The 27,622-nt window shown below is 40.4% G+C and overlaps 1 protein-coding gene across 1 annotated transcript in view; it reads right to left on the bottom strand.

Annotated features, from left to right (window-relative positions):
• The window catches only part of BRAP (BRCA1 associated protein), a 31,243-nt gene extending 4,177 nt beyond the window's left edge, over nt 1-27,066 (bottom strand). The window contains exons 1-11 of the mRNA XM_020897490.2: nt 26,789-27,066; nt 24,904-25,065; nt 23,716-23,914; nt 22,091-22,280; nt 16,978-17,091; nt 14,895-15,043; nt 9,397-9,472; nt 8,588-8,726; nt 8,103-8,212; nt 6,081-6,170; nt 504-607 (exon numbers count right to left, since the gene is read on the bottom strand). Of these exons, the coding sequence (XP_020753149.2) occupies nt 504-607; nt 6,081-6,170; nt 8,103-8,212; nt 8,588-8,726; nt 9,397-9,472; nt 14,895-15,043; nt 16,978-17,091; nt 22,091-22,280; nt 23,716-23,914; nt 24,904-25,065; nt 26,789-26,870 (1,415 nt within the window). The 5' untranslated portion in view covers nt 26,871-27,066. The remainder of the gene's footprint in view (nt 1-503; nt 608-6,080; nt 6,171-8,102; nt 8,213-8,587; nt 8,727-9,396; nt 9,473-14,894; nt 15,044-16,977; nt 17,092-22,090; nt 22,281-23,715; nt 23,915-24,903; nt 25,066-26,788) is intronic.
• Between the last annotated feature and the right edge of the window lie 556 nt (nt 27,067-27,622).

Genomic DNA, 27,622 nt, shown 5'->3' with positions numbered 1-27,622 from the left:
AATAACAGTAGTAGAGAAGTACTGTTCTACAGTATTAGAGAACAGTAGTTCTTGCCATGTTGTTGATGAGTTTTTCGCTCCATATTCAGTATCTTTGCCTTTAATTCCCAAGCAAAGCCAGAAGACACACCATCTCCAGTTTAGATGTAAGTATCTTTCCTAACTGCCATTTCTCAGTCACCACGGCTCAGAGAGGCTCTGGGCAAAGGGAGATAGCTTTCTACAGGCAAAAATAGGAGACACTTGTGCACAGCATAAGCACAGTCATCAGGAGAGAGCCCTGTATTCCACATGGCATCCATCTGGCATGAAACACTGAATTTTTTACTAAACAGGAAGTCACAGTAGGTCTGCTCCATATATAGGGAGACCCTTGAAAACTTGGTGATACACACACACTTGACAATAATGAGTGCGTGTCCATGGGAATAAAGGAGATTCTCTGTTTATGGAGTCTGTTAGAATAAAATAGCTAATTAAAAGAACAGGTCAGTTATACCTACTTTCTTTCCACAGACTGCTTTTCTTTCAGGAGATCATTTAGTCTGTGCTCTAGATTATCACATTTCTCAATTGTTTCTTTAAATTTGGTCTTCATGTTGTTAATCTGAAAGAGTAAAAAGAGATCAGTTTTATTTCAAAGACAAAGCTGTGTGGCCTTTGGGGCTAACTTTACAATTTCACCCCCTGACTACTTGTCTTTAACTTTGACAAACCTAACTTAGAAAAGGTGAGACCATTATCTGAAAGAATTTCTGCAACAGGAGTAAATATTTTGAGAACTCCCTTTTTTCTTACCATTTCTCTCAACCAGGATGAAGAGGGATCAAAAGCTACTGAATGTTGAGTGAAATTGCTAGAAGGTAAAAAGCTTCAGGCTGCAGAGCAGGAGATGGTTTTGTCAGAAGCCAGACCAGAACCTCTCATTCTTTTTTTTCTTTTAACTGAAGTGTAGCTTATTTGTAATATTATGGTAGTTTCATGTGTACAGCAAAGTGATCCAGTTATATATATATATTTTTCAGATTATTTTCCATTATAGGTTATTATAAGATATTGAATATGATTCCCTGTGTTATACAGTACATCCTTCTTGCTTATCTATTTCAAATACAGTAGTGTGTATCAGTTAATTCCACACTCCCCTTCCTATCCTCTTTGGTAAATACAAATTTGTTTTCTGTATCTGTGAGCCTGTTTCTGTTTTGTAAATAGATTCATTTGTATTATTTTTTAAGATTTGGATGTAACTGATAATCATATAATCTTTGTCTTTCTTTGACTTACTTTATTTAATATGATAATCTCTAAGTCCATTCATATTACTGCAAATGGCATTTCATTCTTTTTTATGGCTAAGTAGTATTCTATTGTATGTATGTACCACATCTTCATCTATTTATCTGTTGATGGACATTTAGGTTTCTTCTGTTTGTATTGGATATTATAAATAGTGCTGCTATGAACACTGGGGTGCATTTATCTTTTCCGATTAGAGTTTACATCTTTTCCAGATATATGTTTAAGAATGGGATTGCATGATCGTATGGTAGCTCTATTTTTAGTTTTTTTAAGGAACCTCCATTCTGTCTTCCATAGTGACTGCACCAATTTACATTCCTATCAATAGTGTAGGAGGACAAGAATCTCCCATTTTTAACTCACTACTGTTTTTTACCTCTTGAGATCATATTCTAAAATTACACTTGACCCTTGAACGATGTGGGGGTTAGGGATCTCAACCCTCCTTAAAATTGAAAATCCGAGTATAACTTTATCATCAGTGCTCTGAGGTTCTGCATCTGCAGATTTAACCATCTGTGGTTCCTGTAGTACTACAGTACTACATCCGCTGAAAAAAATCCACATGTAAGTGCAGTTCAAACCCATGCTGTTTAAGGGTCAACTGTATTATCCAAATAATCCAAAGGTACTTGTAACAGGTGATTCTAGCTGTTTGGTATTCTTTCCCCTCCAAACTCACTATTAATATTCTCATGTACTCTGAAGTCACATGCAAGATAAGCCAGTTCTTATTTTATTGAGTTTATATAAAGGCAATTTACAGAAAGAATTCATATTACATTGTCTTAAAAACTTATGCCTCAATACCACTGGTCTAAAGACAGGAAGAAGATAGGTGGGTCATGAGGTATTAATAGTAGGAAACGGAAGTGACTGAGAGTTTAAATCCTATGGTTCAGGCATTGGCTAGGTGTCTTATAGGTAGTATCTCATTTATTCCCTTTTTTCCATTTATTCTTTATTACAAGCCTATGACTTAGGTGTATAAACTTTTTACAGAAACTGAGGCTTAAGAAAGGTGAGGCAATAGACCCCAGGGACACCCAGCTAGAGTGATGTGAGTCCAGGACTGGACCCTAAGTCTGGGTTCAAAGCGAAGTGCTAAAACTCTGCATCAGACAGTGGGCCAGAGCTCAATAACAAAGGAAAAGTGACCTCTGGGCAAGATTTAAACTCTCAGCAGATATTCATGCAACATCCATCATGCCAGAAAAAGGTCACTACTTTTAATGCTTTCTTTTTAAACATTTGCCATATGGCCTGCCTAGCAGGTCTCTAACTGCACTGCTCCCTTTTTAAAAAATAAGAATAACTGCTTTGTAGTAATTAACTTTAGAGCCAACGTTATTAAGTTGGAAGAACATGCAATTAAAGGGAGATTTCTAAAAGTTCTGCTGTGTCATAAAAATAAAAATAGCTTTCAAATTACTCAAATTCTATTTGATATTAATTTTTTCCTCAATACTGTTTTTAAAATAAGACCATGAGATCCTTTTGACCTTTTTCTCTTAAACTTACTCCAATCAGTTCAGGGAAACTGGAAAGGACAGAAATAACCATCAAAAGGAACCAAACTGTATGTTTTGGTGACTAAAGACAATAAGCCAAACACATTTAAATCAAGATGAAAAATACTAAGTGACCTCAAAAAGGTTTTTAATATTGCTAGAGACAAATGTTATGATGATTTAAATTGGAGGTTTAAGAAACATTTCTGACCATTAGCCCGCAGTAAGAAACACTGTGTACACACACACACACACACACACTCCTGAAACAGAAGTTTCACAAAGTAGTATTAAATGTGGTACACTCTGCTATCTATCCCATGCTGTTTAATAAAAATACCAGTTGTGGCCCACCAAACTCAGTTCACAATCCATAGCTGGAAAAACAGCAATTTATATATGGAGCTAGAGGCTTAAAAGAAAAGATTTATCTTTTTTCTTTAAGCTGTGTCATGCAACTTGTGGGATCAGTTCCCCGACCAGGGATTAAACCCTTCCCGTTTGTCAGTGAAACTGCAGAGTCCTAACCACTGGACCACTTAGGGAATTCCAGAAAAAAAGTGGTATCTAGGAGAATTCACCTGTATAGATGACCTACACTATGCTCTTCATACATGACCCACTAAAACTAGGAACCTTCAAGTGGGTATAAGCTTCATTTTCCAGAACAGACTCTGCTCACGTTATAATAACTGCACTACCTAAGGCATCGGGGGACTGAATAGTATTGCAATTGAAGTCCACAGTGAATTTCAATCTTCAGCCCCTCTGCTCCCCTACATTAACTTTTTATGAGGCCCATGACCAAGAATCTCTGCTCATGAAACCCAGGATCACTGTTTCTCCTTGCACGTGCACCATGGCTGGCTGTGCCAACGGACAGAGGACAGAGGCAGGAACAAAAGGCTTACATCACCATTAACTGACCTCTTTTACTAGAAAACAAAATCTCTTTTCCGAGCTTTGTATTTAGGGCTGCCTTGGCCGCCACCTTACCCCTACCTAGAAGTAAACACAGTTTCACATTTTTAGTTTTCCTGCCCTCTGATTTGCTTTCCATGGGCATATGTTAGGGAATGCAGTTAATCTTCAAGAATCTTAAAAGGCAGAGAGGATCCTGAGCTAAGTTCTCAAGGGCCTGTACAAAGCACTTTAGGTGGTCACACTGGGACAGCCCATGAAAAAACTCATTAGTGAGGCTGTATGGCATTGCTGGTGCTCCTCCTGCGGAGACCCAACCTTCACACTGAGTGGCAGCAACGCCTGCTCTGCCTCTCACGTGCTGTCAGAGGGACCTCCTTCTCATGGGGACTCCAATCAAGCCCCTCTAGAAAGGCACTGCCATTGCTTAGAAGGTTCTTGTAAGAATTTCATCATGAACTTTTCAAGAGAGATCATTTTAAAGCTGGGGGCATCCCAAGTGGTGCTGTGGTAAAGAATTTGCCTGCCACTACAGGAGACACAGGAGATGCAGGTTCTATCCCTGTATTGGGAAGATCCTCTGGCATAGGAAATGGCAACTCACTCCAGTATTCTTACCTGGAAAGTTCCATGGACAGAGGATCCTGGGCTACAGTCCATGGGGTTGCAAAGAGTCAGATACAACTGAGCAAACACACACAACGCCTTAATGAAAGAGACCTGATTTCTTCTCATTTGTAGGCATGTTTAGAAACGGACCCTTGAGCCTGGCATAAAGTGACAGGTTGGCCCTGCCTTCTAAGCTCCAGGATAATACCAGCTACCACAGAGGTGAGCCCCATCTGAAGACCCAGTTACTGGGTGTGGCTTCACAAAGTTACTAAGATAAGCATTTTAAAATAACTATTTAAATCAATGATTTAAATTTAAAAGCCTTTAAGACTAAGGGAATCACTGAATTATGACCATTGTCTCTAGATCCTGAGAATGGTTCCCAGAGCCCCAGTTATACATAAACACTCAGGCGCTCACTGGTTTTCAAACTCCTTTCTCTGGTGCCCTCAGGGTTCCTCGTACATGCTGCAGACAAAGGGAAAACCAAGTAGGTGGAGCACTGGGCCACTCTGGGCTGAGTTTCCAACAAATCACACCACTTTTCTCTTCTACCCACTGGAATAGTGAATGGCCTCTTCTTTAAAAGATTATCTTGTTAAATTTTCAAGACCACTGCCTGAGACCAACAAGGTACCATGCTGACTACTCTAGCATCTCTGCCTAATTTTATTCCCTTCAATTTTAAAGCACCATTTTGTTGCCTTAGGAGCCCATATTCAGCTCCCCAAAGCAGCTGTTCCTAAGTTGACAAACCACTTGGCTGACTCACATTACAAACCCTCATGCACATACTTCTATTTTTTAAATGGAATTGCACAAGCCACTAGAAAACCTGACTGAATGAACAAACAAACAACATCCCAACCTCAAAATACCAAAATACTTAAGGCTTTAAATCCAAGGTTTCTTTTTTTAAGTACATACCAAGTGTCTGATTTCTTCCTTAATTAAGTATAGAACAGGGCTCAGCACACAATAAAATCTTGATTTACTAGTCCTAGGTGAGAATATATGTCCACTTCCCTTCTCTTCAATTATGCTTAGTTGATTACATTTGCAGTAAGTGTATTTTTGTGTCTTCCTTTTCCTCTTTTTGACTAATTTCACTCTCACTGTTGTCTGGAAGTTTCCTGATACAGCCTTCAGAGGGGTATAATGGCAAGTCAGGTGTTTACTGGAACCTTGATCAAGAGTTAGGTCACTGGAGTGAGCCAAGTCAGAGAAGGCAATGGCACCCCACTCCAGTACCCTTGCCTGGAAAATCCCATGGACAGAGGAGCCTGGTAGGCTGTAGTCCATGGGGTCGCTAAGAGTCAGATATGACTGAGCGACTTCACTTTCACTTTTCACTTTCATGCACTGGAGAAGGAAATGGCAACCCACTCCAGTGTTCTTGTCTGGAGAATCTCAAGGACAGGGGAGCCTGGTGGGCTGCCATCTATGGGGTCACACAGACTCAGACACAACTGAAGCGACTTAGCAGCAGCAGCAGTGAGCCAAGTGATTCCAAATCTTTTCTTTTTTCTACCTTTACTAGCCTCCAGCTTTGTTGAGATTTAACTGACATAAAACAAAGGTTTCTTTTTTAGAGATAAACCAGCTCTCTACCTATAGATGAGACTAAAAAGAAAGACTATAAAATCCATTTTCCCCTGTGCTCTGCCTTCTCTCACCCAACAGCAGGTGGTCCTAGCATGTGGCATTTTAGTAGTCATCAAATGAGAAACTTACTTCCTCTGCTGTGTCCTTCTCTATCCGGACTATCTTGTTTTCCCAGTAGATTCGTTGTGACTCCAGCTGGCTTGTTAGTAAATACGAATACTACAAAAACACAGAGAATTGGACACCAAAATATAAGTTAATGTTGTCAGTCTCTGAAAGTCAATTAAAATCTGATTTTCAATGACCTGCAGAAGAGTAAGAGGAACATTCAGAATGTATATTACACCCTGGTTCCACTCTACTCAGTAAATTAGGGGAGCACAGAGATGACAGTTATACTTCAGTCCCCTCTGGGGGCTTACAATCAATCTAGTTAGCGACAGAGAAATGTACAATTTAAAAAACTCTTGTTTCTGTTCAAGCTGGCTTCAAGAAGAACCACATGGTTTTAAATCAAGTATAACTCAAATCAACTCATCCAGCTACCCCTTCAGAAAGTTGTCCCTGTCACTTCCAGCCTTGGGTTAACTGCCCCTCTTGGCTCCCACTGTGCCTATCATTAATAGCACTTATGATATTAGCACTTAATCAGCCATTTACCAGGCTCTCTCCTTGACTGGACTGTGAACTCTTTGAAAGCAAGGCTCTATCTTTAATTTTGTGCCCTTGGTGCCTGGCACATTCTGGATGTCAAGAAAAGTTTGCTACCCAAGTGCAAGAATGAATGAACAGTGCTGTGTAACTACAGAGAAAGGACAGATGGCTTATGACAGTAGGATCTGATAGGGTTTCTGACAGAAGGTGAGATTTCAGAGGACCCTTGACACCTTGACAGAGAGACAGGAGGAGGAGACAGAAAGATTCCAGAAAAATGTGATGCTGCGGACATTCAGGATTATCTCAGCCATGAAGTAAGACCAGTGAAGCTGGAGTGTAGGGTGTGGTGAGATGGGGCCTATGCAAAGTTCTGGGGTATCACATCTAGAAATGTGAGCCAAAGAGTGGCAAGATCACATTTTGTATTCTGGAAAAGATCATTCGAAGAGACTGGAGATCTACTCATGTCTGCAGGCCAGAGAAGAAAATGAAAGAGCCACAGAAAGAAGGGACAGTTTGGGAGAATGTATGTCACTAGAATGTATGCTCCAGGAGGGCAGCGAGTCCATTTAATGCTAAGTTAAATGGAAGAGTAGCACATGGAAGAGTAGCTGACAGACAGCAACCCTCAACAGGTATTCACTGAATGAACATACTTAATTTGTAAGAGTTACTAAAAACTTAACACTAAAGATGGGAACTTTTTTCATGTCAATACAATATATTAATGGTAACAACATTAGCTCTATTTTATGCCATTTCACTGACCTTAAACACCTAGAGATGAGCAAGTTTTCAAATGTCCACTTCTTCCAATAGTTAAGGTATTTGTTTTAAAAGTAATTGTTTTGAAATTTATTTAAAATAGGACTCATGTTAAACTTTTCCTTCCTTAACATAAAATTTACATATCAAGTTTATAGTTATATAAAGTTTACCGCTATGAGAAAAGCCCAACTGTGCTAATTTTGTTGTTTCTTCACTTATATGAATATCCAAAATGGCTTTATCTATATAAGGCTTTATCTTTATCCAATTACTAAATGCCAACTCAACATATACAAAAAAGCTTCTTGGCATGGAAAGATGCTATTGGGGATTCCTCATCCTGACCAAGTTTGCTCCATTTCTGCCTGCTACTGTGATGCCAACAGGAAGATTCTTAACTTCTAGTTTTATCACAGCTACAGAGGATAACCCTAATACTGAATTTGAGACAACTAGGAACATAATGTTGAAAATTATAAGGCTCAATGAAACTTAAGATTTCCAAAGAAGAAAATCAGATGAAAAAAAAATAAAATTAAATTAAAAAAAAAGAAAATCAGATGAAATAAAAGTATTTAAAGACTCCTTCAGAGCAATATAGATCTTTAAAACAAAAGCTAACATGCAGGGCAAATGGCAAAATTAAAAGCCCAAACAACCTTCCAACTTAGAATAGTAAAAAGCAGTAGACATAGGTATTTAGTAATTACTAATAAAATATCTTACCTCTAACTGTAAGGCATCTATTTTCTCCTCCTGGCAAGTATCACCTTCACATTCATACTGTACCAGCTTTCCATCTGTTTTACTTGCAACCAGTCGATGGACATAATTATCTAAAGAAAAGAATAAGTCAACCAAGGCATGGTTTTTCAGAATGAAAAGGGTCTCCATAAACCTTTAACTTGGGCAAAATTCTTGTTTTCACAAATCCAAACTAAATAGTGTGCAATATTTCTTTAAAAGTGGTTTAAATCACTTGAATTTTTTAAAAAAGAGTGAGAGGGCAGGAGTATAAGTATTAACTCTCTTTAACTTGGGCAATGCAGGCCATTCACATATGAAAGAGAGCCCTATGGGCCACCATGAGAATTGGAGTTTGCCACAGCTGTCAGGAAGATTTCAAGCTGTGAGAAAGGAAGTGGAGAGGTTCTGCCAGAGATGTTTTTAGACAGAATGAATCCAAACTAGAAAATAGGAGTGGTGTTCACCTCCAGCATAGTCCCAGACTCGATGGTTGGTGGGCTGCATGGCATACGTGTGTTGGGTCTCCTCTAAATGCTTATAGGCATGTCGACTCACATATCGTCCACATCCTATGTGGCCACATATTAAACAAATCCAAAGGTTCTGCCGGGAAGGAGGTAAGATCTTCATTAGAGATGTAAAATTACATGACCTGGTGTATGAGGTATATGATACTGGGGTGTATGAGAGGCCTGACACGGGATGAGATTTAGAGATGTTTCTACAGGAGTTCTGAATAAGGGGACTTATTCAAATTATTTCAAATTCAAATAAGTCCCCTTATTCAAACAAGGGGACTTCCCTGGTGGTCCAGTGGTTAAGAATCCACCTTCCAATGCAGGGTCCTCAGGCTGGATCCTTGATCACAGAACTAAGATCCCACATGTCTCTGAATAACTAATAACTAAGCCTGAGTGCCACAACTAAGACCCAGTGCAGCCAAATATTTTAAAAAAACAAACCAACAAGGATCCTTTTATGGGTCAATTAGTTTTCACTCTGGATTCTACGGAACTCTATGTAAACAAGGAAAAATAATTTATCAACAAAAATCTCAGCCCTTTCAAACACCAAAGAATGAAAGCATAAAGAATTTTGCGTAGGAGTAAAATAGTTTGTGAATTTTAATTTTTTTTTTTTTGTCTGATCCTCAACAGAGAGAAAAAAAAAATCTGTCTCAAAAAGAATTGAGAATTTAAGTCACATTGGGCAGAAGAAAATCCCAGACAATTAAAGCTGTGTACATTATTATTTTCCACCACTTGTTACTTACTTCCTGAACACCACACTCGAAACACTTATTTTCTTCTACTGGCTCTGGCGTTTGACAATATCGGCAAACAGGACATCTATAAAGGGCACCAAAAAAATAATGACACAGATTAAATATAAAAGACAGCTGTAACAGAACCCCAAAGTCAAAAATTCAGTTTTATATACTCCCTGTCTTACATAATATTTTTTATAACAACTAAGGCTATCATTCAAAAGACAAACACTTCCAAGCTATTCTCAGACAAAATGGAAAAAAAAAAAAAGATCTTGATAAAGCTGAAGAAAAAGGAGAAATCTTTTTCTTCATATGCCCCATACCTTTCTCCACTCTTCTGCCTAAAGCTTAGGTAATCAAAGAATTAAATATTTACAGATTACAATTAGAGACTTGAGACAAGTTATTTTTTCATGTCTGGTTACCCATAATGTATTTTTACTTGTAATCTACCTTATCTCCACTTCCTAAAGTTTTAATCATCCAATATGTACCCCTGTCTTCTCAAGGTTGCTCCTAAGAGTTGAAACTAAATTCTGTAGTAAATTTCACTAAATTAAAACAAAAATGTTAATGTACTCATGAAATGCATATGACATTTTATCATACAATGAATTTCACCTAGAAGAAGGTATCAGTGCTCTGTGAGTACTGTTCTGATTTACAAAAAGCCAAAAAAAATGGCACTCATAGATACAGAGAGAGGAAAGGTGGCTACCAGGGGCTGGGAAAAGGGGGAAATGGGCAAATATTGGTCAAGAGTTATTAGCTTTCAGTTATGCAAGATGAATAAGTTCTGGAGAATTGATGTACATCAATGTTGACTGTAACTGACAGTATTATTGTCAGTTGCTGACAATAATTTACTATTGTCAATTAGTAAATTAACAATAATTTACTGAGGACATTCCTGAAATTTCCTAGAGGGCGGAGCTTTGTCTCACCACAAAATAAAAATAGAAAGAAAAGTAAAAAGAAAAAAAAAGTAAAATGGTAAAGGTGTGAAGTGATGGATATGATGACTTGCTTGGTTGTGATGTGTATTTTACAATGTTGATGTATATCTGGTCGTCCAGTTGTACACATTAAATACATAAAATTAGTTATATTTTATTTTTAATTGTAGGCTAATTACAATATTGTGATGGTTTTTGCCATACATTAACATGAATTGGCCATAGGTATACAACTGTCCCCTCCCTATGTACCCCACCTGCTGTCACAGAGTACCAGCTTTGGGTTCCCTGCGTCATACAGTAAACTCTCACTAGCTATCTATTTTACATATGATAATGTGTATGTTTCAATTCTATTCTCTAAAAATCATCCCACCCTCTCTTTACCCATTGTGTCCAGAAGTCTGTTCTCTACATCTGTGTCTCCTTTGCTGCCCTGCACGTGGGATCATCAGTACTACCTTTCTACTTCATATAAGATCAATAAAACTAAAAGCTGGTTCTTTGAGAAGAAAAACAAAACTGACAAACAGGTAACCAGGCTCACCAAGAAAAAAAGGGAGAAGACTCAAATCAATAAAATTAGAAATGAAAAAGGAGAAGTTACAATGGACAACACAGAAATACAAAGGATCATAACAGACTACTATGAAAAACTGTATGGCAATAAAGTGGGACAAGTTGGAAGAAATGGACAAATTCTTAGAAAAGTATAACCTTCCAAAACTGAACCAGGAAGAAATAGAAAATATGAACAAATCAATCACAAACCTGGAAATAGAAACTGTAATCAAAAATCTCCGAACGAACAAAAGCCCAGAGCCAGATGGCTTCACAGGCAAATTCTACCAAAAGTTTGGAGAAGAGCTAACAACTACGTTGCCATAACTCTTCCAGGAAATTGAAAAGGAAGGAAAATTCCCAAACTCATTCTATGAGGCCACCATCACCCTGATACCAAAATCAGACAATGATACCACAAAAAAAGAAAATTACAGGCCAATATCACTGATGAACATAGATACAAAAATCCTCAAAATTCTAGCAAAATTCCAGCAAATGGAATCCAACAGCACATTATAAAGATTATACATCATGATCAATTGGTCTTTATCCCAGGGATGCAAGGGTTCTTCAATATATGCAAATCAGTCAACGTGATACACCATATTAACAAATTGAAATATAAAAATCATATGATCATCTCAACAGATGCAGAGAAAGCTTTAACAAAATTCAACACCCATTTATGATAGAAACTCTCAATAAAGTAGGCACAGAAGGAACATACCACAACATAAGGCCATATATGACAAACCCACAGCAAACATTATCCTAAGTGGTGAAATACTGAAAGCATTTCTTCTAAAATCAGGAACAAGACAAGGGTGCCCACTCTCACCACTATTATTCAACATAGTTTTGGAAGTCCTAGCCACAGCAATCAGAGAAGAAAAAGAAATAAAAGGAATCCAGACTGGAAAAGAAGAAATATATACAATTTTGACTGTCAATTATACTTCAATAAAACTAAAACCATTTTTGAAAAAAAATCTGTTAACCCTTAACTCAAGACAAAGTAATACTAAGTGCCAGCCATGAATATTTGTGTCTGATGGGCAAATATGATAGAAAGAGGGTTACAGCTGAGGATAAGTGAACTAGCACCACCAATGCTCAAGATATAACTAGAATCAATCTGTTACTTAACTGAATAAATAAAACCAAGGAAAGGAAATATGCCCGAAGAACAGTAAGTTCTTGTTACAGATAAGGACTATGTTTGTTAAGAGAAAACTAAAGGATTTAGTCTGTTTCTTTTTTTAGGATCAAAAAAGAAGACAGTAGAAATCTGAAAAACTAACAAAAGTTGCAGGTAGGATCTCGCAAGCATTCTTGTCAAAGGTAGGAACTAGCTCTGTGTCATCCCTTTGGTCCGGGTGGTGGCTGTAGTAATTGTGGATAAGAAATCAACAATTGGGGCTTCCCTGGTGGCTCAGTAGTAAAAGAATCCACTTGCCACTGCAGGAGACACAGGTTCAACCCCTGATCCAGGAAGATCCCACATGCCACGGAGCAACCAAACCCACACACCACAACTATTGAGCCTGTGCTCCAGAGCCCAGGAGCCTCAAGTATTGAGTCCACACGCTGAAACTACTGAAGCCCACGTGCCCTAGAGCTCGTGCCTTACTAAAGAAAAGTCCATGTGGCAATGAAGACCCAGCACAGTCCAAAATCAATATAATTAAAAAAAAAAAAAGAAAACAACAAATGAATTCTGAAATCTAACTTTCAACGCTGTGCCAGAACAATCTTTCAAAATATATGATCCTGAGAATCAAAAAGGAAAAAAGAAGGGAAATTACAAAAATAAACTTATTTGTACCATACAATTAGCACTCCATGATATATCATCCCATCTGTCTATTAAAAAATAACAGTTCATTAATTCTTCTTGCTTTCCCTTCAAAAATAATTACGAGTTGTTACCTTATTTTCCTGAGGAGATATTTGGGGAAACCCTCTCAGAATGTCATTTGCTGACAAGAAAGTACCCTTCAAGGCCTGGTACCAATACTGTCTTCTGTAAGCAGCCCTTCTGGACCAACCCAGAGGAAGAACCAGCTTGATCTCTCATCTCTACCTTGAACTGTACACATACATGTGTGATTCTCCCTTAGGAGACTCAATGTCCTTAAAAAGGGTCTGTGTTTTCATTCTCTGCCCCTCAGCACTGTGCATGTAGAGAGGCTTAAACCCACTTGCTGAAGGCATTGTATGGTTTGGAAGGCAATCTCCCAGTGGGTTGAATTCTGGTCCCAGTTCTGGCATTCTCTGTCCTGACACTCTAAGCATGCTGATCACCTCTGGGCCTTAAGTCTCCTCCTCTGTAAGTAACGAAGAGGTTGGACAAGATGGTCCCTGAGGAAACATGAAAATGCTATGGTTTTACAAAAATTAATGTGGGACTTTCTGATGGTACAGTGGATAAGAATCCGCTTGCCAATGAAGGGGACACAGGTTCAATCCCTAGTCCAGGTGGATCCCACAGGCCACAGAACAACTAAGCCTGGGTGCCACAACTACTGAAACCTATATGCTTAGGGCCTGTGCTCTCCAATAAGAGAAGCCACCTCAATGAGAAGCCTGCATGCGGCAACAAAGACCCACTGCAACCAAAAAAAAAAAGTTAACGTGTACTGAGAGTAGAATTGGAGTGGTGGGAAACAAAGAAGTATCCAGAACTTAAATGGGGTAGCAGATGGACACAAGTTACAGACTAACACTTTATGGAATGCACACATCTCAGAGTGGCTTTATTCAAGGCAAATTTAAACCTGGGCAATTCTCTGAAGAACTCCTAAATGATACCACAGAATTGCCCAAGGATTCTACAGAACTGGGGCAAAATTATTCTCTGGTTAAATAAGCCACAGGAAAGCCAGCGTCTATATATTTGTTCAGAGATATTGACTGAGCTCCTCCTATGCACTACGTCTCCCCCTAAGTATGGAGGGCACTACAGAGAACAGCCAGACAAGGTCCCTGCTCTGGAAAGCTGGCCACATGGGGGCAGAGCACCGAGACTCCTGTGGACTTTCACCCCTCCTCACTCCTGGGCTTTGGAACGTGACTTTTTGCTTCCTGGGTACACCCCTCCCCCACACCATCTTCTTTTGGGTTCCACCGGTCACCTGGCTAACTCCTATTTCTCTTCCCTGAGTGCTGCCTCTAGGACAAGCCTGGTGGGGTCAGGGCCCTATTCTCTAGTCACGGTGCTGCAATGCTGTTCCTTGTGTAACCTCGTTTATCTGTGTGATTATTTGATTCTGCACCTTCTTCTCTACTGGGAGGCCAGCGTCTGATCTACCTTTCTAGCTAAGACTCACAATGCAGTTTGCAAAGGGAACAGCAACTTTTGACTAGGGGAAATAAAAGTACAGGTGACACCTCAGTTCTTTGCACAGTGATCCCTTTCATACAAACAGGGTCTGTGCTGCATTAGGAAACAGGACACCATAGGTGTGCGTGAGCCTCATACTTAGTGACTGTTGTTACTACTGGCCACCAAGCCATCGATAATGATAAACCCAAAATGTCAGATTGGTATAGCCCGGCACTCTAATAAGAAAGCCAAAGTCAATGGCAGACATAAAGTGCAAGTGATAAACAAGATTTTAGACCTAGATGCGCTTTACGTAGAGGAGCCTCAAAGCTAAGCTGTACTCCCCCACCCGCTACTCCTTTCATTCTCTGGCTCTAGGAAGGAGAGAACGATTCATGCTGCTTTGGGACATTCCACAAGGATATTAGTCAGCATATTAGAAAGGAACTGGTCTACAGATGCTGACCCCATGTGAACTGAGGAAAAGCAAAGAAGAAATACAGAAGGCCCTTCCATGTGACCTCCTCACCACTGTGGTACCCAGGTTTATAAAATCAAATACTTGGAGTGGTCCTTTCTGTGGGGTGGCTGTTCTTAATTCTGGGAAAGGGTAATTACGAGCTCTGACAGGGAGGGGGATGAGCCCCTGCACTCACGTCGTGTCATCCCAGCGCTGCAGACACTGGCTGTGGAAGCTGTGGTTACATAAGGTGGTGAGGATGCCGTTCACGGACTCGTCCATGCGCTCCAGACACACCGTGCACTTGGGCAGCTCTGTCAGGTCCATCACAGGGAGGCTGGCGCCCTACAGGGAAACACCTTGAATGAGTCTCACTCGTCATCCACAGGTTCTCATTTTTCTTTTTTAAGGCAATAGTTTTCCTGATACTCTTTGACTCCTGGTAGGATGTTCTCAATATTATTACTTTGTGAAAACAACCTAATTTGGTGAGGTTTTCATCCATGCAACAAATACTAATTGGTCGCCTCCTGGCATCCCAGGACTGTGCTAGGCACTATGATACCAAGGGGACAGAGCAGACAAAGACGCCCGCCCTCACAGAGCTGACACTGGAGGAAGCGAGACTGCTGCAGAGTCTCATGTTACCAGACTCCCAGCTCTAACTCTACATGGCTATGACCATAACAGAACACAAAGGAAAAAAAGCAGGAGTGTATCTGAATGATTTTCCAGAGTAAATGAAAACTCAACACTTTCTACTAGGTGATAATAGTATCAACAACAGTGATTTTTATTTATTTAGTACATACTTATTAAGTCCCTGCTTTGTATGCCAGACACTGTTCTAGGTGTGGGACTACAGTGAACAAAAACAGATTCAGTTAAGTTGTAAAACACGAAGTCTGTCCCTTTCCTCACAGAGCTTAGCCTCTAGTAGAGCGAGATATGAAATTCAAATTTTTCATTTATTATTATTTTTAAAAATATTTATTTATTTATTTGGCCATGGCAGGTTTTAGTTGTGGCATGTGGGATCTAGTTCCCTGACCAGGGATCAAACTCAGGGCTCCTGCACTGGAAGCACACAGTCTTAGCCACTGGACCACCAGGGCAGTTCCCCAAAACTCGAAACTTTTAAAAACTGTTAATTACCAATGGTTGTAAAATGGTTGTAATTACCAATGGCTGTGAAAGAACAGAGTGTGAAGGGCATAAGGATCTAGGTGGTCAAAGAAAGACACCTCTAAATGCAGCAATGTCTGACCCAAGCCCTGCCAACTAGGGGACTACTGAGGCAAAGGTGAGGCATATAAATAAGAACACACTGAGAAAAGTCACATTAATCTACGGTCCCAAAGAGCAGATATTTGAAAATCTCTCAAGAAGCCGTGTTCATTTAGAGAAAGGAATTCGTAAAGCTGAGGCCCTGCACAGCACCTGGCAAAAGAATAGACTGATATTTTTTTTTTTTTTTTTTGCCCATGCCACTCAGCCCGTGGGATCTTAGCTTCCCAACCAAGGATTGAACCCCCAGGTCCCCTGCATTGGGAGCAGTCTTAACCACTGGACCACCAGTGAAAGTCCCCTTTGCTGATTTTTATTTTACCTAATCTAATGACAGAACAATCTAATCTGAACTTATTCCTATCAAGTGGAATTCAAGGTGAAAAGTCCTTTAGGGCTACTTTAAAAGAGGAAATATTAACAGTATAACAGAGCTGGATCTACTACTTTATTCAAATGAGCACATATTACAGGAATGCTTCCCACGGAGGGTGGGAGATCAGAGCAATTATTGATACAAATTGCTATCAAAAGAGAATTAAGTATTAGGATAAGGATTAAAGGTTAATATTTAAAACAAAAATATTCATTTTTGGGCTCTAGGCACAGTTTCATCCATCAGGAATAGACACTCAACTTCAACAACACAAATAATATTCTTTATTTAAAAAAATACTTTGGACAATTTTTAAAAGTTGAGATAAAATTCACATATATAAAATTTGCCATTTTAAAGTGGTTTTTAGTATATTCACAAAGTTGTACAACCATCACACCACTATCTAATTCTAGAACACTTCTGTTACCCCCAAAAGAAACCATGTGCTTGTTAGTTGTCACTTCTCACCTCTCTCTCCCCTAGTCTCTGGCAACTAACTTATTTTCAGTCTCTATGGACTGGCCGATTCTCGACATTTCCACAGGTATCTTAACTTTCAATTTTATACCATTCTAATACATTTATATCAAATATAGGAATTATTTGCACTTACATCCTCAGATTTCAACACTTCTGCCCTCTCCACATAGACCAGCTGGCAAACATCATCTTCTATTGAGTTGAACTGGCGGCCATTGCATGCCGTGTAAAAACTATCTGCATCAGCCTAGGTAAACCAGGGGGGAAAGGGAAAAAATTAAGAGCGCGATTGTGGTAATGTGCTTTCTATTCAATATGGCTTCAATTATTCTCTTCATCAGCCTTTAAAAGTTATACTTAGGAGAGAGAACCACCACCCAAAGTAACATCTGTGGTAGCAGGTTCACAGGCTAAGTGAACCCTGCAGGTCAATATCCTACTCTACAATTTTTTCTGATATGTGGTAGTTTTATTTGAATAATCAGAAGCTATTGAAGTGCAATAAACCGATGGCTACTACAATTTTAATATATAGTCAACCAACAATGGCCAATGTTTCCCTTGATATCATTTTTTTTCCCTTTTGCCTCTAGTTAGCACTTTCACAACAGCTGAGGTCAGTTCTATTTGGAACCAAATCATAACTGATGACTGTCAATGGGAGAGTTTTTTTTTCTTTCTGGCTGCACCTTGGGGCTTGCAGGATTTTAGTTCCCACACCAGGGATTGAAACTGCGCCCACTGCAGTGAAAGTGCTGAGTCTTAACCAATGAACTTCTAGGGAATTCCCTATGAAGGAGCTTTTTAAACAAATGTCAGCATCTAGGTGAGAAAAAATAGAGGACCAGTGGAAATGGTAGGGAGTGAGAAGCCAATTCCTTCTTTTCAATAAACCAAATAATAACAATAATTAAAGACAAGGATCCTGTCAGGAGGTTTTAAACAACCTAGTGTATAATACCAAAAGCAAAACTCTTGGCCAAGGTCAAGAGGTCCAAGATGAACTAGCCTTTAAAATTCTAACAGTCTTGTCCCCTTGGAGTGGAAGACAGAAAATCCAGGGGAAATCAGTCCCCTGCAGGTAAAGCCATGAAAATACATGTGCATTTGTGGATAAGAACACAAGTAAATCATATCTTCAGACTAGCCTCAGTAGGAAGTAACAAAGAGACAATTGCAGCTTTTAAAGCTCAGCAATTTTTAGAGGCAGCTGAGAGGCTTCGGCTTGTGTGGATTTCACTCCCACACAGGCATTAGCCCCAACATAGGAAGTTGCGTGCTCTGGCCCTGCCAGTACAGACAAGCTGCCTGAAGAGAGGAAGTGTGTTCTGCAAAAGGAAATGCCGCACCATCAACCTTGAGGTCGAGATTTGAGCTGTATCAGGCAAAAACAGTCACCTGGCTGTCTACCCTCACAGGGTCTTGGATCTTAAGAGCCACTGAAAGCTTTTCAGTAGTTTTTCACTGCACTTGGATGATGTAATTCAAGTGTGGATTCTCGGATTATCTATGCTATCTTAATATGACCAAGTGAGCTAAGCCACTAAGAAAGGATGACCAGTTCTGAACATAGATTCTGCAGGGACTTTTTGGCGGAGAAGGGGAGGCTTTTCCTTTGGGCAACAACCTGTGTATTGGGTAAAGGGTATTTGAAATTCAAAATGTTACAAGCCAGTTCTTGGATAATAAATGTCTTTAACACTAAGAAGCAGCAGCCCCAAATGGCTTCTCCCACTTTTCAAGAGCAGTGGCTCTGCCTTGAAATGCTTTTGGATGAATAACCAGCACAGTGAGCCGCTGGACTCAAGCACCAAGGGCCAGTGGGCCATGACCAGCTCTTCAGGGCCGCCGGCACCACCAGGAACTGCTGCAGATGTGGCTGCCGAGAACAGCAGACCCGGCCAAAGACCTCCAGCTCTGCAGATGCCCCCTAAGCGTCCAAGCCTCCTCAGGGGAAGGGACAAGGTTTGTGATACTGGGAATGTGACAAAATCTACTCAATCCCAGATAAATCCTTTCTTTCTTGGGGGAGTTACCTGGACCAAAGGTGTATACTTTTTGAACACACTGCTCTCTTCTTTAAAATCTTGGTATTGGAAATGTAGCTCCACTGGCTGGGATATTTACTGAGCACCCAATGCATGCCAGGTACTGTATATGCAAAGGACAAGAGCAGGGAGCAAAATCCATGTGGTTCCTGCTTCAACCCAGCACTGAGATGCACTGAACAAAAGCCTGAAGCTAACTGCAAAAAACACAGAACAAACAACTCATTTAAAATGCCTGTACTGTACAGAGCCCCAAACTGAATGAAACCCAGCTTCTTTTTTTTTTCTAGTCCTTTGATTTGATTGTTCTCTTCTCAGGATTAACTTAGAAAAAGAAAAATCTATTATAATCAATGTTTCTTTACTGTCACGGTGATCAACTAGTGCTACGAAAATATTTTTTACTTCTCAAAAGAAAGTAGGCTGGCCTAAGCCTACAAGTGATAATGAGCCAACATACTCCATTGACAGGTTATCTGTCCTTTTCTGTTCCAAAGAACTACAAAACTGAACCCCCTTCTGCCTCCCTGTACCTTGAATTATAAATTAATTCCTCATCAAAGGGCACAGTACAACTTTGTAGGCACATCTGACACCTCCAGCATAAAGAAAGATGAGGCTAACAGAGATTCAAGAAATGTTAGAAGGGGTAAAAAAAGGCCTATTAGTTCTTAATAAAAATTCTCTGGTGAGAAACAGAAAGGAATAAGAATATAGTTACCTGCCCAGGCCATGAAGTCAGGCTGCCTTGTTTGAATCATAACTCTTTGACACTAGCTGTGTACCCTTGGGCAAGTGACTCACCCATATGTGTTTTCTCAATTATAAAATATGAAAATAATGACACCTACCTCATGACATATCTCAGAGGACTCGAGGAGCTAATGCATGCGAAGCTAATACCTGGCATCTGGTAAGTGATCCAGAGTTGGTGCCTACTGAGTGTACTCTCATTAGGGCCCAATATTAATTTAACATCTTTGAGACCTATACTAGGGAGGGTGGTTTAGACCTTAGAAAATCCCTGAATAGAATGAGCCTTGGACCTTAAGATCTAGCATTACAGATAAAAAATACAACTCACGATACCAAGGTCAAGGGTTCTATCTTCAGAGAGCACTAAGAAAGCTGTATTACAGTCCTAGAAAACATCTGTCAACTTAAGCAACTTACACGTGGTCAAAAGACAGAGGTGGAGAAACAAGTATTGGATTGGTCAAAAAGTTCATTTAGATTTTTCCATAAAATCTCACAAAGAAAATCCATTAAGAGTGGCAGAAAATTTCCACAGCATCATCTGCAGACTGCGAAGGGTGGCATATGCTACAGAGAAGTTTATGGGGTTTTTAGACAAGTTAGTGTTGTGGGCTTAATACACTTCAGACTAAACAGAAAGCCTAATATGTTCTCAAACATTTTTTCCCAATCCCTTTCTGTGAGGTTATGTGTGTTACCTGCTTACCACCCTTGCCCATTCAGTAGAAGCTAAAAGTGAAATACTGTCATGACACAATTCTTTGCAAACAGTGAGTACCTTCCCTTGCCCACATCTCGCTTCTGCCGGACAAGGACTACACCCTAGGGATTAAAAGTGAGGGCTTAATTCCCAGCTCAGTCACTTATTTCTAGCTGTATAACTGTGGCCAAATCACTAACCTCTCTCTGCAGCCGGTTTCCTCATTTGTAAAACTAGGATAACAACAATACCTGTCTACCTCATAGGGTTATAGTAAGGATAACATCAGCTAATGCCCATTAAGCACTTAGCAGAGTGAATGGTACAGAATAAGCAGTCAATAAGGTTGTGTGTTATCACTATCCTCATTATTACATTTAAAAGATTTAATACACCACTTGCCCACTATTTACAAATTGTCTCAGTGACCTTAGACAGTGTTCTGACAGTCAGTGAAAGCAGCTGTTAGGTGCTTTTCAGTTCTCAGTGTCAACGTGTGAAGTCTAAGCTCACAGGGCCACTGAAATATGTTTTAAAGGTCTCCCTCAAAGGTGCGGTGCTTTGTAAAGGTTAAAGATAACTGTGTACTCTCTTGGCCTCGGAAATCCACACTAAGTTGTTTTTTTTTCTTCTGGTGGCCCAAAGAACAGGTACACATACAATTCAACTCTTATTTCTCTTAATTTTCTATCTATGATCAATGAATGGCCACTATTGCTGTCAACTCTAGCTTTTCATAATGAGGAGGTGACAAGTGGGCATTGTGTCACGAGCTTCTATTATCCACACATCTTGGTGATTGGTCAGACTCAATGACAAATGACCCTACAGGCACATTCATTTCTTTGCCAATCTGCAAGTTGGAACTGCTTATCTGGGGTAAACTCAGGAAGGCTATTTATCAGTGAGGTATGAAAGAACTAACTTTGACAAAGCTGCATTTCACAATCTAATGAAATTTCAAAATGTAACAGGTTACTAAAAAATACAAACAAATTAAAGAAAACCTGTGGACAAGGTAGTCCTCTATTAACCTGCATAATACCTAAAGCTTACCTCATTTTTATATTCACATAGAAACACGCAGACTCCTAAGAATGAAAATACAAACCCAAGAGAATATCTAACATCTTTAGAACTGAGGCACATGCAAAATTATACTTAATGTGACAAGGGAAATGGACTGGATGGCCAAACCTTCTTAAAAGACTGTTACAATGCACAAGTATACTTTTAAAAGCTGAAAATATCACCCTTCTTTCAGAGTTTGTCTTTCTATTGCAGTGATTTCCAGTTAGCACTCAAAAGCATATTTAATAATTCAAGGAATGTCACAAAACCCCTCACCATTAAAAAAATTTATTTGATTTTCTAGAATGTGCCCAAGAATATCTACTAAAAAGAGAATGACAGAAGCAGGGGCACAGTTTTATAATGGCAAATAACAATACAGGGTTAAGAAAGGTTGGGAATTACTGTTCTACTAAAATAGTTACTACTGGATAAACAAACACACACAACACTAGATTTCACACTCAATTTGATTTATAAAAAATAACAGCTATGAATTAGAATTGTGTGTCTGCTGATGAATTCAGCAATATTTCTGGAATTACATTAATACTCTAGAAGATATCAAGACTTCTAAATTTAAGATGTAGTAAATTAAACATGGCTAGTATCAAACACTTTCAAAAACACAGTTTTTGTGGCAAACAGATTTTTAATATCTTAACTTTTACCTGTGCACTAAACTTTATCAGCACCATATATTGATTTGGAGTAGAGTCTCTGATGATTTTCATTTGTTCAATTACTTCATTAAATGGGGCGACAAACTTCATAAGGTCATGACTGGTCATTGTAGCAGGGACTGTGAGAATACACAGCATGGCACTACGCCTCACATCTTCTTTTAAGGAGGTCATCTTACTAATAAGACAATAATTAGACTGTCTTGAATAGATGAGGTATGGTTAGTTCAAGCAACACTAATCAGACAACTTTTATGTCGAAGGAAAAACAAAATGTAATACTTTATAAATCAATTTCAACAGTTTGTTATTTTACTGGAAAATACACACCTGGGTAAATGGAGAACCCTTTAAACACATCTGCAATGGAGTTTAAGGTAACCTTTGAAATGTTCTACATGATACCCACCACTGATATTTTTTAATCTTCAGTTAAAGGCTTTTAATGGTTATAAACCTCCATCAGGCAAATTGGCAGTGTTTTGCTCTCATTCATTTTTTAATAATAACTACCCTTAGATAATAACTATACCTAATGGAGCCTATAAAGCTCCATTAGGCAAATTTGCAGGGTTTTGCTCTCATTCATTTTTTAATAATCATCATCCTTCAGTTCAGATCAGTTCAGTTCAGTCGCTCAATCGTGTCCGACTCTTTGCGATCCCATGAATCGCAGCATGCCAGGCCTCCATCATCCTTAGATGACAATAGAACAACTCTAACTGTAGACTTCTCTTGAAGGTTTTTGAGAAAAGACCTCTAAATATAAGAAGGAGAATTCTGAACCATGAAGATGTGATTCTGAAGATTACAGGAAGTGTTGTTCAATTAGAATAGCTGGAAGAAGGGAAAGAAAAACCGCCCACCAATACAATTTGCTTTTTCCTCAAACTTTAAACTTTTTATTTTGTATTGGGGTATAGCCAGTTAAGAATTTTGTGGTAGTTTCAGGTGAGCAATTTGCTTTTGAAATGCTACAAACTCACTTCAACAACTGTATTCCAAAATGGCTACCTGAGTATTCTGTTTCCCAGTGGGGACTGAGCAAACAATTTAGGACAAGGACAGTCTTTAAAGAAATCAGCGACTAATTATCCGAGGAGCTGGTGGTCCAGCTATGTTGATTATATAGCAAAATCTTTCTTTCCTTTGGCCTCCAGAAAGCCTTGTTTGGACCACAAAAAGGAGTTCAAAGGTATGATGAAACAGCAACCCATTAAGTGACTTCATAGCAGCTTCTTTAGTAAAGACTTGGTGGGAATATGAGACTACAACGATGTTATAGATCACTTAGAATTTTTCTTTTGTCTTCCTTCCTTTCAATTTTCCAATCACCTGCATGCCTACTTTCTCAGGGAATATTTTCCTGGGTATTCTCTCAAGCGAATCTACATGATTCATTCATAAGATGCTTTTACCCAATTTATGAGATTTAACCATAAATAAAATATCTAAGAATTCTTAAGAAAATATTTAAGAATTTAACACACAATATATGAAAGTACTATTCCTTTGAACAAACCTTAAAATAATCCTTCTCTTCGGGGCAAGAACATTTTCTCCACCCTATGGCAAAAAACAGACAAACTCAAAAGAGAAAAGGATTTTCTTACTTTGTCTTATATAGATGCATAATACCGTGAACTATTTCAACTGAGGGGTTTCCACTGAAGAAGGAAATCTGATCTGGAAGCTGCTTGGATGGAGAATCAGGAGCAGCATTTACACCTTCTTTACTTGGATCTTTACTTCTCTGTGCAGTGGGGGATGCTTCTGAAAATTTCCTTTCTTCCACTGTAGCTTCTGGCTCATCTTTCACAAACCAAAAAGTTAACAGATTACAAACTGATATGAAATATGTGGAAGGATTCCAATTAGATGAGAATTTTAAGTCAGAAGAATAAACTTTGAAAGAGAAATTGCATTAAGAACTGCATTCACAGAACAGCAGAGTTCTGGGGATAGCACAACTTGAAAGTACTCTTTGCCCCGCTGCCCCCATGTCATTAACACCCTCAGAAACTGAAGGATGTCAACTTTACATTGAGAAGTACCATAATAAGGCAGGTGTCTTCCATCATGCACTCCTGAAAGTGTAAGTCGCATAGTCGTGTGCAACTCTTTGCGAACCCACGGACTATACAGTCCCATAGAATTCTCCAGGCAAGAATACTGGAGTAGGTAGCCTTTCCCTTCTCCAGGTGATCTTCCCAACCCAGGGATCGAACCCAGGTCTCCTGCATTGCGGGCAGATTCTTTACCAGCTGAGCCACAAGGGAAGCCCAACAATCCTGGAGTAGGTAGCCTATTCCTTCTCCAGCGGATCTTTCCAACCCAGGAATCGAACCGGGGTCTCCTGTATTGCAGGCAGATTCTTTATCAACTGAGCTATGCACTCCTAAGTGGGACAAATATTCAGGGCTATCTGAAAGTTTGAAAACCAACCTACCAGTTCTCCACACTGGAGATGCAATACACATCCACCCCCCTGGATGAAGCGAGCTGGCAGAGCAGGGGGGGTCACAACGTGCTTATCTGGATTCAACATGAACCGCCACAGACTTACGTGCTAAGTAGCTCTCCTCACTTGAGGAGAGTTGTCAACTTAGCTTGTTACAAGTAATTTAGAAGAAATATTTAGAGAAATTGAAGTCCACCCTGACAGCTTCATGTAAGGAACATAGGCAGTAAAAGTTAAAGTATGCTAGGGGTCTTAATCACAGGCTCACTGAACAGCACTGCAATACAAGCAACCATTAGTTTACCTTACAGAAGATAGCCTACGGTTTTGGAAAGCATACCTCGGTTGGCCTTCATGGTCTCAATGATCACATCTGTCATTTCTCGACGACCGAGATGCTGATGTATGATTGCTGCTTTCTCCCCTGGTGACTTCCCTTCTAAACAGGCTACAGCTGAAGCTAGTGTCTTCTTTTGGATCTCCTCATCAGACATTTCCCCGACTAAAGAATACATGAATAATTAATATCTGACAATAAAACAAGCCTCTTTCCACTCTCAATGTATCCATCCACAGGTTTCCTTTTTCTCTCTGCTGCCTTCCCCCAAGACTGTAAGATGCCTTTTGCAGGATCCTTCTCACTCATCTCTGGGGCTCCTGCAGTACTGACAGTCAGTTAATGCCCAGGGCAATAAACTAATAAATGCAGGGTGGTCCTAATGGAAATCATGCATTCTAAAGCAAATGAAGGAGATAAGAGCTTGGATACTGATCCTGCTCATATGAACCAAAATTTTAGTAACACTTTACAGTGAAACTGTGTTGGACCCCAAATGAGAGCATCAAGTCCACTAATCAACAAAATTTTTAGGGTTAGTCTTCTTAAACAACCTACATTAGCCTAATGCCACCATGTCCTGAAAAACTGTGATCATTTTCTTACATCACTAAAACACACAAAAATGAAAAATAAATTCAGAGATTTGACAGAAATATCCTTAATATAAGCTTTATGTGAAGAGAGATCAAGCCTGTTTTGCCCATCACTGTATCCTCAGCACTTACATCACAGTGCCTAGCACACACTGGAAGCTCTTTAAAGATTTGTTGAATAAATTAATGACTCAATGACTGATCCATTTAAAAATGTATATGTAATTTATGTCAATTAATTTGACTTTCAGAACTCAGTAGCCTATTTAATTGTATTCAGTCTTCAGTTTGCAGCCCAAAAATTCACACACTCAGGGAAGTTTCCCACAAGACCATCCTACCAGCCCCAGGCCTCTTCCCCAAACCAACCAAACACATCCTCTCATAATAGCTTTCCACCTTCCTTTCTAGCTTTCTACCTTCCTTTACTGTACCACATTTGTCACCACTGTATTCTACATTTATGCTGTAATTATTTACTTAATCTATCTCCATGAACTGAAGTGAATTGCTGGTGCCCTTAAAGCAGGGACCATGTCTCTTTCCGCACACAACTAAAGCCCAACAGAAAGTGAGCACTCATAAAGTATTCCCTGAATGAATGTTGCTTTGCTGGCGGTTCAAGGAACAGAGCCACACCTGCATTTCCCAGGAGGAGGCTGTGTGACTGGGAATGAACAGCTCAGACTCTCAAGTCCAGCTCTCTGAGGTAGAATTCCAGTTTTGCCACTGATAGATGATCCTGGGTAAGGCACTTAATCCCAGGGCTTCAGTTCCCAGTTTGTAAAGGCCTCATACACCCATAAAACTAATTGGGTTGTATGAAGATACAGAAAAGTGTGCACACAAAGTGTTTAGAACAGTGCTCGGATATAGGAAGTGTACACATTTCAGTTATAACTACTGCTACAGTGCGCCCAAATGGATGGTTTTTCAATAAACCAGGAGCCGTCAGCGCGCTGGGGATTCCCTGCCTGCCTTCACAAAGCCTAGAGAAAATCAACTCGCACAACTAGGCTCTCACCCAGGTTGGAGAGAACGACGCGCCAAATATAAACAGAGTCCCGGTGGGAAGGCACCAGGAAGGAGGGACCGGAAAAGACTTCCCACAGGTGACACCTGGGAAGACTTCCCAAGGATGGTGGGGACATGAGAGGGATCCCAACCACTTCTCGGCTTCCTCCTGAAGGGAAAGCCCTCGCCGAGGCCCTTTCCCAGACTCAGACTCTGAGAAGACGCGCCCCGGGGCCCAGGCGCGGGCCACGGGGGAGGCGGCGAGGCCGCGGACTCACCCGCAGCGCTGAAGCCGAAGCCGGCGGGGACCGGCGAGTGTTCTGCGAGCTCCAGGCGGATGACAACCAGTGACACACTCATAGGGCAGCCGCTGGCCGGCGAAGGCCCCGGCGGGCTCAGGCGAGGCTGGGAGGAGGGCCTAAAACAGAGAGGCCCGGGGCGGGCAGTGCCGCCACCGCCTCAGCGCCGCCGCCACCGCCTCAACAGCAGCAGCACCTCCGCGAACAACGCTCTGAGCTACAACCACCTCCACTTCCGCTTCTCGGCCGCCGTCGTTGTCCTGTGAGGTTACGCATGCGCGGGCCAGCGCGCTCTTTAATTGGGTGTGGGGGCAGCCACGTGACTGGTGTGTTTTCGCTGAGGTGAGCCTGCACCCCGCTTACGGAATCTCACGGGAATCTCGGGAGCTGGGCTTTCATTAGGCGGATCGGTGGGTTTGCGCCCAGACCTGAGTTAGCCTACCTGAGAGACTTCGTTCTCAGCCCAGCTCATCTGACCGCGAGGGGTCTCTGACTCCGCGAGGGCGCCCAATTGTCCGAGCAACCTGCACCCTGCAGAGAGCTCTGGCCTTTTTTTGTCCTGTTTGATCTCTCGCTCCAGCTACAGGCAGGGTTGCTATGTGTCAGCCACGCTTTACATATCGGTGCTCTGAGGCATAGAGATGAATCCGCTTCTTTCTCTGAGGGCCAATAGGGAGTAAGGACTGTTGGGGTGGTGGGGATACATTGGTGAATAAGATGAACACCCAATTCCTGTTCTTATGGATTTGACCTTGTTTCTAGTTGTGTGACCTTGAGCGAGGTTTTTCATAAAATTGTGTGATATCCTTATAC

This window comes from Odocoileus virginianus, chromosome 12 (assembly GCF_023699985.2).
Source record: "Odocoileus virginianus isolate 20LAN1187 ecotype Illinois chromosome 12, Ovbor_1.2, whole genome shotgun sequence".
In the NCBI taxonomy this organism is placed as follows: domain Eukaryota; kingdom Metazoa; phylum Chordata; class Mammalia; order Artiodactyla; family Cervidae; genus Odocoileus; species Odocoileus virginianus.
This window is presented reverse-complemented; position numbering and strand designations above follow the sequence as displayed.